The sequence below is a fragment of the Cornus florida genome, unplaced genomic scaffold (genome assembly GCF_030987335.1).
Source record: "Cornus florida cultivar Cherokee Brave unplaced genomic scaffold, ASM3098733v1 CherokeeBrave_3.0.0_Hap2_Chr07, whole genome shotgun sequence".
In the NCBI taxonomy this organism is placed as follows: Eukaryota; Viridiplantae; Streptophyta; class Magnoliopsida; order Cornales; family Cornaceae; genus Cornus; species Cornus florida.
In genome coordinates this window covers 18,794,201-18,810,814 of record NW_026775577.1, presented here as the reverse complement: position 1 = coordinate 18,810,814, position 16,614 = coordinate 18,794,201, and the positions used below count along the sequence as shown (strand labels likewise).

Below are 16,614 nucleotides of genomic sequence, written 5' to 3'. Positions count from 1 at the left end.
AATGATAAATAATAATAAAATACAATGAGTATAATTATCATATAATACATTTGGGTCAAAGTCAATGCTAACGTAGAGGGCATTATTATTTTTGAAACTAAAAGAGATACATTGATCAATAAGGGAGTTCTAGTTACTTTCAATTATTATTTTTTAACTATTTAAGAATTTTAATTTACATTATTATTCAATTCCACCTCTAAAGTTTAGTAACAAAGAAGAACAAAAACTTGACATCGACAATTCTTTCTAAATTTAGCATGAATAAATATTGTTTCATGTTTTTTCTTTTTAATACATGAAACTCACATACAAACTACTCTAATTCTCAATCTTTCATTGAATATATATATTATATATATACATATATATACACACCACTTGGCTAAGCCCATTTTAGTATATTCTTTTACATTTCAGATAAATTTATGCACATGTATCATTTACAAAGCCACAGCATAGATTGGATTGTCGAAATAAGTAAATTAAGTTTAAAAATTTATATATATATAGCAGTACCTATATCTATATGCTATTTATACAGGAAGACCATATTCATTCATACTTCCTTTTTCTATTATTAAATGCGCTTCACTTAACTCTTAAATTGAAATAATACTTGTGTACCTAATTTAAAGAAAAAAAGAAAAGAAAAAAAGAAAAGGTGCATTATGAATTAAGTACATTTATCATATCTGTATGTATATGTCTGTATATATATATATATATAAATGCGTGTCTATATACAGAGAGAGACATGGTGAGCTGACATGGCGACCTGTGTAAGCAAGGTTCTGTTTGGTCTGTAATTTGCATTGCTTAACCAGCAAAATTGGGACTATAAAAATGTGTAAAAAGAAAACTGACGCACCATGAATTTCAGGGTCACGTGATCACACTAGCATACACGAAGCGTGCTGCTACATGGTACGGAGTTACCATCCTGTGTGCAACAGACACGCCCTAACCTTTGCACCTATTTTTTTTTTGGTCCCACACTCCCACTTGCTTCTTTCATTGTCTCTAATGGCTCTTATAAGATTCCAATGCGTGTTTTGTGTTTTTACCTCTTCAACCATTCAATGACGCAGGATTGGGGTTGTTTTGATTATTTGTCATTGTTGATATATATATATATATATATATATATATATATATATATATGATTATTTGTGATTTTGAAAGCATGTTCAATAATGTAAATTTTATTGTGATATTTTTGGATTAAAAACATTAAAAAATATATGGTTTGTTTGGTTTGTAATTATGAAAATAATTTTTTGTTTTTGAAAAATTCAAAACAAAAAAAATGTACAAAAAAAATTCTACTTGATTTAGTTTTCTGAAAACTGTTTTTTCAAAAACTCAGTTATAAAAAAGTCTGTTTTCAAATAATAGTCTTTTATAGTTTTTTGAAAACTGCTATTTGTTTTCTAAATTTTTGAAAACGATTTTCAGATTAACAAAGTAACATAAGAGCAACAAAATAGCTGGTTAAAAGAACGGTGTTTGGATATTGGTCAATGCTAATTACAATACGAAAACACTCACGAATTTGGTATTTTTTATTTAAGACTTCATTTTGTCGACAAATTGAGTATACTCAAATGACAACAATAGATTCCAAAACGTGTTGAGATGTTTGTTTTACCACAGTGCACACTACCTGTAACAAAAAATACTCATCGAGCAAGAACAAGTGAAATGATGCTAGAAATGTGTACAAAAATATTTCCTTATACGCAAAGTTGGTAGATTGATCTAATTAAGTAGGTTAAGTTTAAATTCAATTTCATCTCCTAGAATTGTCGTGTAATTTTTATTGGACAACGCATGCATTCACCACTAAAATATAAACAATTCTAATTGTTGATATGGACTAATAACAAATAGACTTGTCTTATTTAATTATCAAATCAGAAATGATATAACACATGCTTACCAAATTATATAGAAGGCGGTTGGATAATTAAAATAAGATTTATTCATTTTTTATTGATCCACGTCAAACTGGTCTGCCTTTTGAATTCCTTGATCAATATAGTTCAAACATCAACATTATCTGTGTGAATACATAGAGATATGATGACAGTCTTAATTAATAAATTAACAAAGCTGCTTTAAGAGGCTATTTAAGGCAACTGGCTGAATCCCAATTGAAATTGCTACTTATTTTTAATCGACTAGAAGGCCAAGTGACCCCCCAAAAGAATCCTGTTTTAAATTAATTTGCAGGTAAGCATTCACGTTTTGCCATGCCAACTCCAAAGGCACAATTTTTTTTTTTTTTTAAAAAAAGAAAAAACTTTGAATGCTACTATTTTACCAAGGAACAAGTAATTCCTAAAATGCTTTACTGTTACATAATTTTTTTGTTTTTAATTCGTAGAATATGTTATATAACATTGTATTTCAAAATGTATAAGAATTTTATGTGAGTGCAAGCCCGTACTAACCAAGGAAGCAGATGTATATGGTTAGAGACCACTCCACTATGCTGCATGGGAAAGAGATGCATCAATGGTTAGACAATTACTTGATTTGGATGAATCGGTAGTATACCTTATTGCAGATGAAGATGACAGCAAGACAGCTCTTCACGTCGAGGTAACGTAGAAATCATAAAAGACATAGAAGTCATTGACTAGATGATGGTTTAATAATTAAAATAAGACTTATTCATTTTTTATTGATCCACATTAAACTGGTCTACCTATTGAATTTCTCGATGAATATAGTTCAAACATCAACATTATCGGCGTGAATTTATAGAGATATGATGACAGTTTTAATTAATACAGTAGGCCCAACATTTATCTATCCATGAGGATATTCATGCATTTGTAACAACTAAAGTTTTGTCCTTGCACTAGATTTTTATTTTATTTTTTATTTTTTATTCCCGGTAATTAATCTGTAAATGGAAGCAACTGAGGACTAATACGTATTGAGCTCGTCATGCCAATTCAATTCCTTGATCAATATGGTTCAAACACTGTGGGATATATATTTTAATTTCGGTATCAAAATAAGTCCAATCGAGTTATATTTTTAAATTTCAAGTTCAAGATCGACATTGGTTACAAAATTGAAGAGTTGTTCGTTTTTCGTATATTGAGATCTATTAAAAAGGTATGAACAATATTTTAGGAAGTTGAGTTATGTTTTTTAAAAATTTTCATATTAGAATTTTTCTTAGTGCTTAATCTTTTCATACGAATCTGTCATTTGGGAACCAGTTCCAATAGTGGCTACCGGTTCATTGCAGATTAGGTAATCAGTTTTTGCATTAACACTTACGTCTTCATCACTAAAATGTACACAATTCTAATCGCTTATATGGACCAACAACAAATAGTCATACCCTATTTAATTATCAAATAAAAAATAGTACAACACATGCTTGCTAAATTATATAGTTGGTGGTTTGATAATTAAAATAAGACTTGTCCTTGTCCATTTCTTCAACTACTTCATCACCACTGTCACCTTATGAGTCTTCAAGCTACAGGGCAAATCCACCCATATTTGCGAATTTCCCTAAAGGGAGCAAGAAAATGACGCCCAGTTTTAATGGTTCTATAACTGATATTTGGTATGATTTTTTACTAATTAGCTCTGCGGTCACGATGTTGTACGTGTGAGAACCTAAAATATTGTCCCAATATTTTTAACCATGGGACTCAATCATATTTCTTTCATTTTATTTATTTATTTATTTTTTGTATATAATAAAATAATAATAGATTTTCCTCAATTAAAATATTACCAAAATGGTGTAATATTTACAATTAATCTCTGAAATATGATGCATGTTATTAGTATCAAGGTTAATTTTAAAATTTCATACTCAAAACTAGGAATCGAACAAAAGAATTTCTCTCCTGATTTGGTTCCCCACCTCATCGTGTCCGCATCATGGATTGAAGAAAATCAAGAATCATCGTGTTCGCGCAACAGTGTATACAGCAAACAACGATCCAGATCAAATGTTGGATTTGTACTTGTGGTGGACCTGTTCCACAGAATAATTTATCCCAAATCTAAATAAGTTTGAAAAATGAAAATCTATGTACTTCGAGGCTATAAATAGGCAAGACCAGTCCTCTCAAGGGTTCACTTCACCGAACTTGAAGTAAGTCAGCCTTTTCCATCACTGCTCTCTCTTTCTAACAATCTTTCCATTCCTTTCTCTCTCGAAAGATCCAGCTCGTCCCTTTAATTTCCCTCCCTCTTTTCCAAACTTTCCCGGAAAATCAGCCCCCAAACAGAAAAAAAAAAAAAAAAAAAAACACATTCACAACTCTCTGTAACAATTTTTCCATTTCTTTCCCTCTCCAATGATCTAGCTCGTTGTTTTCCGTTTATTTCATTCTCTTTTTCTTTTCCTTCTCTACTTTCCCGGAAAATCATCCCCAAACAGAAAACACCACACCTCTCTGTCTGGAAATGGATGCTTTTAATTTCGATAACGTGAAGGTCGAGAAGGCGAACGCGATGCTAAGATTTCATCGCCTCCAAAAAGTCGCCAAACTGTTTCGACTCCTCGAGCTCTGCCTCGTTCTCGTTCTCATATCCTGGACCTCCACTCGCCTGCCGTTCGCAGTCAAAATATCCGGCGAATACTTCCGGCAACTCCTCGCTATCATCGTTAGCCCTATCTTCATCTTCGTCCTCAGCAACGTGATCGTCGTCACCCTCTTCGCAAAGTCCGGCCAGACGCCGACCGCCGTCGACAATGCCGAAACAGATCTCTGTGAAGAACTCATCAGAAACAGCGACAATCAATTCGATTTCCGGTCCAAAATTTATACTCCGGTGCCGGAACCGGAGGAGATCGTGTTTGTGGATAAACAGATCATATGCGAAGTAAACACAGTTACTTCAAACAACGAATCTACAATGGTGGCCAATCCAGTTATGGAATCGAAAACTTTTAGGAGGACTAGGTCGGATAATTTGAAGAGAGAGATCAGTTCGGAGAATAGTCACGAGAAACTCCGGCGATCGGAGACTGATAAGTTCCCCAACGACATGTATTCCGGCGAGTTTCTACCGGAAAAGCCGTGCTTGTTCGAGAAACTGAGCAACGAGGAGTTTCAGCGCAGGATAGAAGCCTTCATTGCTAAGCAAGTCAAGTTCCATCAAGAAGAGAAGATGATAATTGTACCTCAAAATTACTCTTAACTAATTAAAAAAAAAAAAAAAATCAAAACTTACCTTTTATTTTTCAAAATTTTCATCAGTAACACGTGTATAAGTGATCGCGACCGTTTCATATGTAGTGTTATGCGGTGGTATGTAGTATGTACGGTAGTATTAAATTGTTAAGGAAAAACATAGTAGGGACTTTGTGGATAAATGTGATATGATATGGGGATTATATGAAGTTCTAGTGATCTGGGCCGTTTATTTAGTATGTCATGATGCTTGATATTCAATCTGAGCCGTTGGTGAGTTTCAGAGCCAGTAGATAAAGATATATTGTTGTCTGGCATATTATGGTATGAGTATGCTTTACGGATTTATTCTGTGTTTTGTGATCTTATATATATATATATATATATAGTGGAAGGGAAAAATGGAATATGTAAATCCAAAATCTATTAGTGACTCTGAGTCATGATGTGCATGATTATCCATTGCTATCAATAGTTTGTACAAAATAGGAGTTTGATATAGGGGAGAAAAGGGTGTCCAAAATAGGGCATTTATCAACCCTACATTACCAGAATAATGTCCTTTTCCTTTCTTATGGTATGTGGGTATGCATTTACTGACCTAATGACTTTTTTTTTTCTTTCTTCAATGATGGTACGTGGATCTCTTGAAACACTCCATAATTCATTATTAGACACATGTAATCCTCTGTTTCACATGCACCGAGCCATTACCGACAAAAGTCTTAGAAAAAGGCTTGAACTCTGAAGTCTGATTTATTTGTCATTTAAAAAATAATTTTTAAGAATTCAAGAAAATATTTTCATAAAATTATCTAGAAAAAAAAACATTTTATTTTTAGTTTAAGAAAAAAAAAATTATTATTAGAAAGCTGAACCAATTAGACCTCTACGTTTTTACTTTAAAAAGAGTAGAATTTGATTTTTGAATTTCACTTATTTCTTGCACTTCTTAGATTAATTTTTAAATTTTCTTATTTCGTTAATATCTAGCAAGTTAGTCAGTTTTTAATGACGTGTTTGGCACATAGGGTGTATAAGAATTGAAAGGATTATAATAGTTACAATAGAAAAGAAAGAAAATAAAATGACATTATTAATATATTATCTTAGTTGGGATAACTATGAAAGACCGAGAGAGAAAAGTGTGCAACTAACCAAACAGGAATTTTAGGAAAAAGATCTTTTAGATTTTATATCTCTTTCCTTTTTTTTACAGTCTATATGAGAGGGTTTGTTTCTTATTATATGAGTAGATGGGACAAAACAAGAGTGAAAGACAGTGACCACTTTTGTTGGATGATAGTCCAAACATTATTTAAGGATTAGCAAATCACTCTTCCATCCACTTAATTATTCATTTCCTTTCCTTTCCTTTCCCTCCTGATCATTTTTAAACTATTCCTCTTCTCTTTTCCCTTTCCTTCCTATCCCTTCACTAAAAACTTACTCCGTTAACAACCAAAAAGAAAGCAGCTTCAATTGAAAAGGTTAATCATGAACCCTGCAATTAAGAAGCAATTAAAGGTATGTTTTTAACCATCATTTCAGGCTTAATCAGTCTCTTCTCATAGAAGAAATTGAATCTTGCTAAGAAAAGACTCATTATTGTGAATGTACCACAATTATTTTCTTATTGGAATGATTGAAATAATCTAATCTGTCACACCAAGTCTCTTCCACTGTGGTTCTGTTAAGCATTAATGTCCCCACTTATTTATTCTTAAGCAGCAAAATTTCTGTTACCACATAAACAAATTATATAAAATAATAGAGTTTTCTAGTGGATGGTAGGACTAATCATATATTATATGAATATATGGTAATAATGTTCTACCCTTTGTGTACTTTACTTTCACCATCTCTATAATCTCTCAATCAAAAAAAAAAAAAAGAAAAAAAAGTCACTTTAATTGATTTTTCTAGTGATAGATTAGATTCTTAGTGAAGTGATGTGCATTTCCTCTCCTTGTATTCCTCCTTTTTTCTTCGAGTAATCATGATCAATTCCACTATGAATGACAATTAGGGTTTTTTTTTTTAAGAATTTATTTACCCAACTAAGACAATGCTTTTTGCTTGTGATAATGTTTCTTTTCAAGGACATGTCAAACACTTTGGTTGTTCTTTTTTCTTTTTGTTTCTCTTTAGTGTGTGTGTGTGTGTTTGAAAGACTAAAGAGAAAAAATTAGTTCGGAGTGTTCCAAGGGGGTGCTTAGTGGTGGGCACCAAGAGAGATGCTTTTTTGTGAAGGAATGCATATTCTATGATTAGGGTTTTGATTTATCTATTATTAGTTGGAGAATTTATTTTGCTCAAGGGGAACATGAACATCCTCCCTTTGTCTATTGATATGTCAATCTCATTTTCTCAAGTGGCTTGTTTGTTTGCTGGGAAAGTGAAGAAAAAAGAGAGGGAAAATTAGTGGACTTAAACTATCTGTGGTTGAAATTAAATTGAATATCAAAATATAATGAATTAAAAGTCATTCTTATGTAGGTCATCTGTGAACATAATCAAAGAAGAAAAACCATGTGAGGATATCAGAGGAGCTTATCCAAGTGCTTTTCAATCTTTGGAGTTTTATGCATTGAACCTCCAATTTTAAAATACATGAGAACCTGATGCTAGTAAATAAAAATTAATTTAACTACATATATTCCCACCCTTTTCAATCTTTTTGTAATTATGCTTCATTTATAAGTGGAATGATGTATAAGTATATGTCATTATCCTAAATGTATAGCTAAATGGGATGATAACAGTACTCTTGATTCTAACGGATTGAGTTGTTAGAAAATTGTGATTGATAAAGAATAAATAATGAGAGAATAAAAACTAAAATTGAAGCATTGGAAAAGAAAAATAAGGAAACAACTTTATTTTATACTGTCTGGACGGGCTAACTCAGCTGGTAAGGTTTTTGGAGATACTATCCTTAAATTTCTGGTTCGAGATTCATCAAAGGTGATGTCCAAACTTAAATGATGCACGTAATTTACAAATTATTGCGTGGATTCAGAGTTTGTAAATCATCCGAGAGTCTAAAATGACTAGCGAATAGATTGATTCTTCCTCCTCTATATTATATAAGTTATGCCTTTGAGCATCCATAGAAAATTTGAAGCACTCTTTGGAAGGGAATTACATTCATTCTATTTATGTCTTGTTTCTTCTGCTAACTAGTCTTTAATCTTATCAAAACTAACAAATTAGGAACAAAATATATGATATATACAAGTGATGTCAAAGACAATCTAGGTAAGGATTTTGGATACTTTGTCCACTAAGGCAACAAAATCAAGACTGAATTGACAATGAGGTTGTCCTATTCATTGTTCCAATGCCATCCATAAATAAGGTTATGGTATATATTCTCTTGAGTCATCACCATGTCAATTATATTGATTAAAAAACATACAAGAAAAAGCCTGAATTTGCACCAAATTCCAAATTCTCAAACATAACAAACTATATATATACATTAGAGCATGGAGTTCTTTTTAAATGGTCAATTTGGTCATACCCTTTTACATGGTTGGTGTTCATGACTGAGGCTATGTGGTTGGATTCTTGTGTTTAGGATGATGTAACTCATGCGTTTGTTTCCATTATCGTTGCTTTTTTTTTTTTTTTTTTTTTTTTTTTTTTTTTTTTTTTTTTTTTAACTCTTGTCTCTCTTTTCAACATTCAAAGTCAAACCACTTATGAAAACCCCTACTATTGTTTTGCCTTCTAATTTAATACGTCTAATTAGAGCATTGATACAGAGTCCCGACTCTTAAAAGCCCAACTCTAGGAGGGAGGCAACTGTTGGATCCGTTATGAGATTTTTCACGTCATCTGAGAGGAGAGGTTGTTGACACTTATATGTTTTGACACCTTAAATATGTAAACGCATTTTGAAAATCGGAAGATGGAGAGTACAAAGCAGACATGATCTACACAAGGTGCAAAAATCCTTTGTATGATGTATTATTTCACGGATTCAGTGTTCCATTGCTCATTGAACATGATTGATTGTATTAATTTGATGTATTTCACGACGGATTCAATGAAAACCTAGAAATTTTCTTGTTGAGAATTGCCAAGAGAAGCCTCAATGGAATTATGTAAAAATGTTGAGGGTTTAAATGTGTGTTAAGGGAAAAATTATGGGTTACTGGTGCTTGAAAGAGAAGTGGGAAAGAAGGTGGAAATAATTGACGAAGCCCATTCACGGCCCATGTGCATGGAGAGAGTGTGGCTCACCCAGGGCTATTTTGGGTGTAGTTTTGGCCCACTTGTGTGGTATTTGGTTGAATCTGATTTTATGGGCCCACAAACTTTCCGACCAGATTCTGACATCCCCTAGGGTAAGAAGTTATATATGTGGATACCTCCCAATTATATAGACGTGTTTTGAAAACTGTGAGTGTGAGTTTGAGGAGTTTGCAAAGTGAATAGTATCTACACATTCTTTCACTTTTTAACATTATAAAAGGGGAGGTTGCAGGTAACTGCATGCATAAGCTTGGGACCTTAGGCCCATGAACTGGTCAGGCCCATATAGCTAAATACAGCCCCATTTGTAATAACTCACAAATCATCGCCTAGGCCATGGCTTTATTGAGCCTTAGATTTGGTCCAGCAATGTCCACGTGCATAAGTTTGTACATATCATAAAATTACCACCAAAATGTTGAATCTCAAAATATAGGTGCAGGATGGACTTATACATATTAAATTTGCATTAGATAATAAAAAAACATTTTTTTTTTTTTTGACATGACTCGTACACCCATTCGGAGACTCAAACCCTCATTATTAGAGGATGAAAACACGAGCAAATTGCAAAGCTACACACACAAAGCAAATCATTGCAAAACATTACGATGCCACATTATACATATGACATTACCAGATAAAAGATAGTCTATATGATATTACCACATATGATTAGTCGTCCAATTTTGCTAGCCAAGCTTGATGATCATCCTGTTTTAGTCATGGCAATGACCACATTGAAGAACTGGGTTTTCTCCTTGGACATTCGGTCTGCAATGATCTCTCTGTACCTGCGAAAAACCTCATCCATCATGGCTTCGCCAAAGTGGCTGACAAGCAAGGGCTCAGCCACAGCTCTCATGCACTGTGTAACATTGTATGATCCACCATCCTTGAAGCCATTAGACAAGGAAAATCCATTTTCGTAGGCGCTCCAATCGACTTCGGTGGCTTCGAGGCGATCGATCGCAAATGATCCTTCTTTTTCAACTTCAATTTTTACTTCTGATGGGGATGGTGTGTACTGAGGAACGTTGAAGGAGTCCATTTTCTCTTCTTCTATCAGCCCTTGCAATCAATTTTATTTAGATCAATTTGACAAGTATGATAATTGTGTAGCGGAAGAGTCAAAACTTAACATAAATTATTATGTGGTCTGAGCTAATCATTTGCGATCATTTAAATAAATGTGTCAACTTTATGTTAATTTCAACTCAATTTTTATTTATGTGTTAATGTATGTGTTAATGCATGAGTCGCCAGACCAGTGATCTCACATCATGTAACAATTTCGTGCACAGATGCAGTAAATTAGAAGCCCACGAGGGTTCCACTCCATTGCAGATGTGAAGGAGTTCTAAGTGTTCGAGTTCCAAGTGTTTTTATCTCTTCAGTCACTCCTTTGAATATCATGGTTTGTGTAAAATAATATAATAAAAGTTAAGTTTATGACATAATTTCCTATCATGAAATTTAATATTCTTTGAAAAGTCAAAATGAGTGCTTACTTGTAAGGTTTTTTTAAAAAAATTTACTTAATAAAATATTCAAATGCCAAAAAGGTCATAATATTGGGGCCAAAAGAGTGTACTATTTTATTTATTTTTGGATCCGTCAGTTTTTTAGGTTACCAAGTTGTTTGTTAAAATAACTAACGTACTTAAGAACTCTGGATCAATTTCTACTTTCACACACTAAATTAAATAACATAATCTCGGAGAATCTTGTAGAGGTCAAACTCTGCTGGCTATATATATATATATATATATATATATATATATCACTAAATTCTAAACAATTAATATATATTTTGTTCATATCATGTAAATCCCTGTTTTATCCTTAATATTTACAAAATAAAATACTTTTTCCTTTCTTTTCTCTCCCCATCATATTTTCTTATCATCCTCCTTTTCTCTTCTGATTATCCAAATTTCAACATAAGTTAACATTATCTTCATATTTATTTTTTATTTTTTCATAACTAATAATATCTCTCTTTTTTTATTCCTCTTATGCCCCTCAACCCCACCCTCACAACTCTCAATCACGTAAAGGGATTTCAATTCATATGGGAACCACATGGGCAAAACTCCGACCAACATTATGGGATTTACCCACCATTTTCAGTGTTGTGCTGTGTTGTGGGGTGGGGACTTTTACTCTGCGTCACTTCACCTTTCCTAAAATGTCTAGAAACACGCTTACTCATTAAAAATCAAGCAAATACCATTAGGCTATAATTATTATTGGAGAGTTTAAAGTTGCTAAAAAGAAAAATAATAATAATTAAAAATAAAAATAAAAAACTACCTCAGAAACCATTTCTGTGAGAGCCATTGCTAAAAGTTCCCAAATGTAGCAACACTCTTTGCTAGATGGATCTTCACTTTTCCTCCCCAAAATTGTTAAAGCCATACGTCCTCCTCTCACCATTTCCTCCGAACGACACTTGGGAAACACTGAAAAATCTCTCTGAAACTGCTCATAGTAGGCTTTGAGCACTCCTGGTGGGCTACTACTTGCCATGTAAATGTTACCTTTGTTACCCTCTATCCCTTCAGGAACCTGATAAATTAATGAACTGAAAATAAAAAAAAAATCGTACTATATATATATATATATATATATATGTTTGGTTGACTATTCAGAAAACTGTTTTTATAAAACTTAACCAAACATGCATAAACTTGCCTGAGATAGCCATTGGAGACTATAAGAAGAATGCACAAAATGCAGACTTTCTGTAGGGAAAAGTCGTCCGTAGAACGAACCAGGGACCGCGGAGACAAGACACGGGCCAAAAGAAGACCCCAATTTTGTTCTGATTTGTTGTTGGAAACTTGGCAATAAGGACTTGAAAATGGTGTTGAAATCATTTCCGGGAAGGTCATTCAAGTTCACGACGAATACCCACCATTCTTGAGATGAAATGCATGCATGGAAAAGATGGGCAGTCGTGTGAGGGCGGACCGAGGTTTCTCAGTAGTGCAGCACAAGTGTTATGCTATCGTAGAGGTTCATTTCACACACTACTGTGTGAAATGGTTCTCATCTTTCAAAGCAGTTGAACGCCTGTGTTGTACTACAAGAATCTCAATTCGTGAGTGTAATTTAACCCATTTTGACATATATGTAATGACTGTAATTTATTTATATATGTAAGTGTACGTGGTAGAAATAAAAGTTAAAAAGAAAAGAAAAGAAAAGATTTTTTATTAAATGGGACCCACATGTTGCATTTTGTAAAGCCTTATCAATTCTCATTCTTTTCCTCTCCCTCATGCCGGAATCTCTCTCTCTTCCTCAATTTTTTTTTTCTTCTCTTTTCTACACAAGCTTCAAATCAAGATTTCTCTCTCATTTTTGAAAGATTTTTTATGCCGTTTGTAGCAAATTAAAGAGCAAGCTAAGATCCATTTTGATCGGAGCAAATCTTTGTTTGGTGCACTTTGAAATTTCGAATTTCTAGAGCTTGGAGTAGAAAATTGGGGCTTTTCTTCAATGTAGAGGTAGGGGTGTTCTAATCCATGACTTCTTGAGTTTTTTGTGAATTTTTCTCTTTCATTTGGCCTTAACCATGCTTAATTTTAATTATCTTGTCCATTGCTATTGTGGTTGTATGTGCTCAAAATGACAAATGTGTTTTACATGCTAATTGGGTTATATACATAGCTATTTACATTATTGTGAAGAAACATGTCTAATTTTGGTATATTGTGTAACTTATGAATGCCCAATTGTTATAGAAATTGATGTTGTGGTTGTGAAATAATTGTTTGGAATTTTCTATTAAATAATAATAATAATAATAAATAATAAATAATAATAATAAAATGATGATAATGTAGAAGAGCATGTAAAATTTTATTACTGAATTTGGCATTCGAAAGCATGAAGCATTCATTGGGAAAAGTGAAAGGGAAAGTTTTGGTTTAAAAACAAATGAAATTGTTTTTGGGAAAAAGTTTTTGAAACAGTGTTTATGAAAATCCGGACGCCTAGGAGGCGCCTAGTGGTCCGTGGTATTGGTGTAGTCTAAAGAGGACTAGGGATTGAGCTAAGTAGGTCAGATGCGACGCCTTGGAAGTGCCTTGTGGTCATAGATAGTTAGCCAATCCTCCTTTCGTGACGCCTTGGAGGTGCCTTGGGTCGGATTACACTAACGGTTTGGAAGTTGAAACGGAAATGTTTCAGAAATGGGGAGCGACATGGGCATGACATTGCACTTCATTGTCATATATGGTGTATTTGCGACTTGGATGACATTGTATTTATATTTGACGTTGTGGATATAGATTGCATCCCCGGTATAGTATGATCCCGTTCTCTTGATTTCTATTCTATACGTGGATTCACGGGGTCATAAGAGGTGTGTCTTAGACACCTCCTACTGAGCTTATGCTCACCCCATTATTTTAACAATTTTCAGGTTTGGGAAAGAAAGTGGCGGACGGCATTCCTCCACAGGTTTTGATGGGTTAGTGGACTGTTTGACCTATTTTGTAGCTATGATCTCATTTTTATTATTATATATATTTTTTAAACCCTGGTATGACTCGTATATTATATATTGACGTAGGAAATGACGGTAGTGTCCTTAGTTGACCTCGGGTTCGGATAAGGACCCGGTTAGCGATTCGGACCCTCCGGTTCGGGTCGTTATAAATTTGGTATCAGAGCAATGGTTTGAAAACTAGTAGGACGACGGGTAGAGGCATATCTAGGGTTGTGTGGAAGGTGGATTGCATTGTCGATGTGCTTATGTGTTAAAGTATTTGTTATTTGAGAAACATGCTTACTTGCTTAATTGCTTATGTACTTACGGTTTTAAAGGGCATGCTTATTTGCTAAGTGTTCACATACTTACGTGTTTAATTGCTAAAATGTGTGTTATATGGCCATGAAGATGAAATGTATAAATAATTGAAAGCATATTATATGTGATATAATAGCAAGTAGTGAGCATGTGTAATACCCCGTATTTTATTAAAGAGTTTAGTTTATTTAAATTCAATTATGTGTGGATTTCTTTACCTATTATTGTGCATGCTACATTGTTATATTAAGTTCATTTAATGGTGCATGTAAATTAATTGTGTATGTTAAAATAGTAAATTTATTCATTTAATTGTGCATGTATTATTATAATTAATTTTATTTGTTGATTGTGTTTAATTAAGCAATATTAGTTAATTAAAGTATTATATTTATGTTATAAAGTATTATGATGATATAATGTATTCTTATGTAATAATAATAATAATAATTATAATAGTTTATTAATAATAATAATAATATAATAATATTAATTATAATAGTTTATTAATAGTAATAATAATAATAATTATAATAATAATAATAATAGTATTAAATCAATGTAATGATGAAGAAATTAAATCTTAGGATAGGATTTACCTTAGGACATCTTGCTTGACTTGGCTTGCTTGCCTTAAAGCCTTATGGTTGGGAATGTGGTTAATTAAATGCAAAAATAGATATTTATAATATTTATATTATATAAATTGTATATAAATTAGCTAGCCTACCTTAGAAGGAAAGGAAGGGAGTTAGAAACAAATTATAAATTCTAGTGAGCCATTGTAAAAGTGTGGAAAGCAAGAGAAAGAAAGAAAGGAGCTTGAACCGGTGTAGGAAAAATTTACCCGACTACGCGCAACCGGCGGATTTATTTTAAATCCAAAAAGGCAAGTTATTATCTATTTTTCCCCTTTGAATCCATAAATTAATTGTTTAAATTATTTAGATTATGATGGAGCATTGAGAGCATGCTTAAATTTTATTAAATGATTTTTTTTAGTTTATTAAATAAATGAATTTTTAATTATTTAGGATGGTATATAATTAGTTATTATCCTATGATGTTCAACATAGCTACAAATATTTCCTTAAGGCATTAGGGATTTTTTTTTAGAATTTTTAGGAATTTTACGGGCATTTTCTGTAATTTCCGGCGAATTTTCCGACGAGATTCCGGTCACCGGCAGTGGGGAAGACAACCGGAGTAATCCGGTGTGAGGCAGCGCACAAGGGTTCCCATGCACTTACATCAGCAGCCGTTGGATTAGCTTTTGACCACTAGATTGATTCTATGTAGCATAGTATACCATAATAGGATACGCGCAATTCAGGGACCATTGGATTAAAGGATGATCATTAAGATCAATCCAGTGTAGCGCGCCCACATAGAAACGGTACAACCGACCAACCAACACACGCCACGTCAGCAGGAACCATTAATGCGCGCGTGGCTGATGCCAGACGCGCGTGGAGGCGCGTGGGAGAGTGGGGAAGGTTGGGCTGCGCGTGGGGAAGCTTAGGGCGGCGCGTGGGGGCGCGTGAAGGGCCCTTTCAGCAACTGGAAATTACCAGAATACCCCTAGGGCCTGTTTTGTAATTTTCAAAACCTTAAACTTGCACTTTTGGGCCTATGGTTGGTACTTACGGGTTTAACGGGACATTAAATTATTATTTTATTAACCGTTAGTTATTATTATGTCCGATTAATATTTTTAAATATTAATTGTATCGTTTTCAATACGGATCACCATTAAACGGATGTAGTTAATTTAATGACATTGTTAATCATTAATTGTGTTATTATTTTATTAAACAATATTAAATCATTTATGTTAAAATTAAATGATTACATGGTTTTAATTCAAATAAATTATCCGTTATACATTGCAGGATTATTTATGTTGTTAATGATATACAAATCATTATTATTATGCTGTGTGCATTTCCGGAAAATAAATGGACTGTTTAAATTAAGTCGCATTTATATTATATGGATGTGTGCCATATAGAACCATGTGAGCTGGTTAATAAGTTTAGACTCATTTATACCTTATGCATTCGTTGCTATAGACAGATGTGTGGCTGTCGGGGTATGTGGTTTAATATTATTGGCATGTGTTGCCTAATTTATATGATCAGTATATTCATCAGTACTTTGAGAGGTGTTATCACTGTGTAGTTCGTTATAGTCTGTGTTGTCAGTACCGTGCACCATGTATAATAGCTGATTTCCCGGGTAGAGAAAGGCGACACTTAACCACCTAGTGTGAGTCAAAGTGATCACCGTCTATTCTGGTTGAGGTCATGTTATACATTGGATAGTTCCCTTAGGATGTATACAGATATA

General features: G+C 33.3%; 1 protein-coding gene across 1 annotated transcript; it reads left to right on the top strand.

Moving 5' to 3' along the window:
- Positions 1 to 4,449: 4,449 nt before the first annotated feature.
- LOC132316346 (uncharacterized) lies at positions 4,450 to 5,187 on the top strand. Its single transcript, XM_059814839.1, has one exon. It carries the CDS (start codon positions 4,450 to 4,452, stop codon positions 5,185 to 5,187), a length of 738 nt encoding a protein of 245 aa, XP_059670822.1.
- The last annotated feature ends 11,427 nt before the right edge of the window (positions 5,188 to 16,614 follow it).

Bases quoted from the DNA above. Each gene is read 5' to 3' on its own strand.
- LOC132316346 (XM_059814839.1), top strand. From the start codon at position 4,450: ATGGATGCTTTTAATTTCGATAACGTGAAGGTCGAGAAGGCGAACGCG.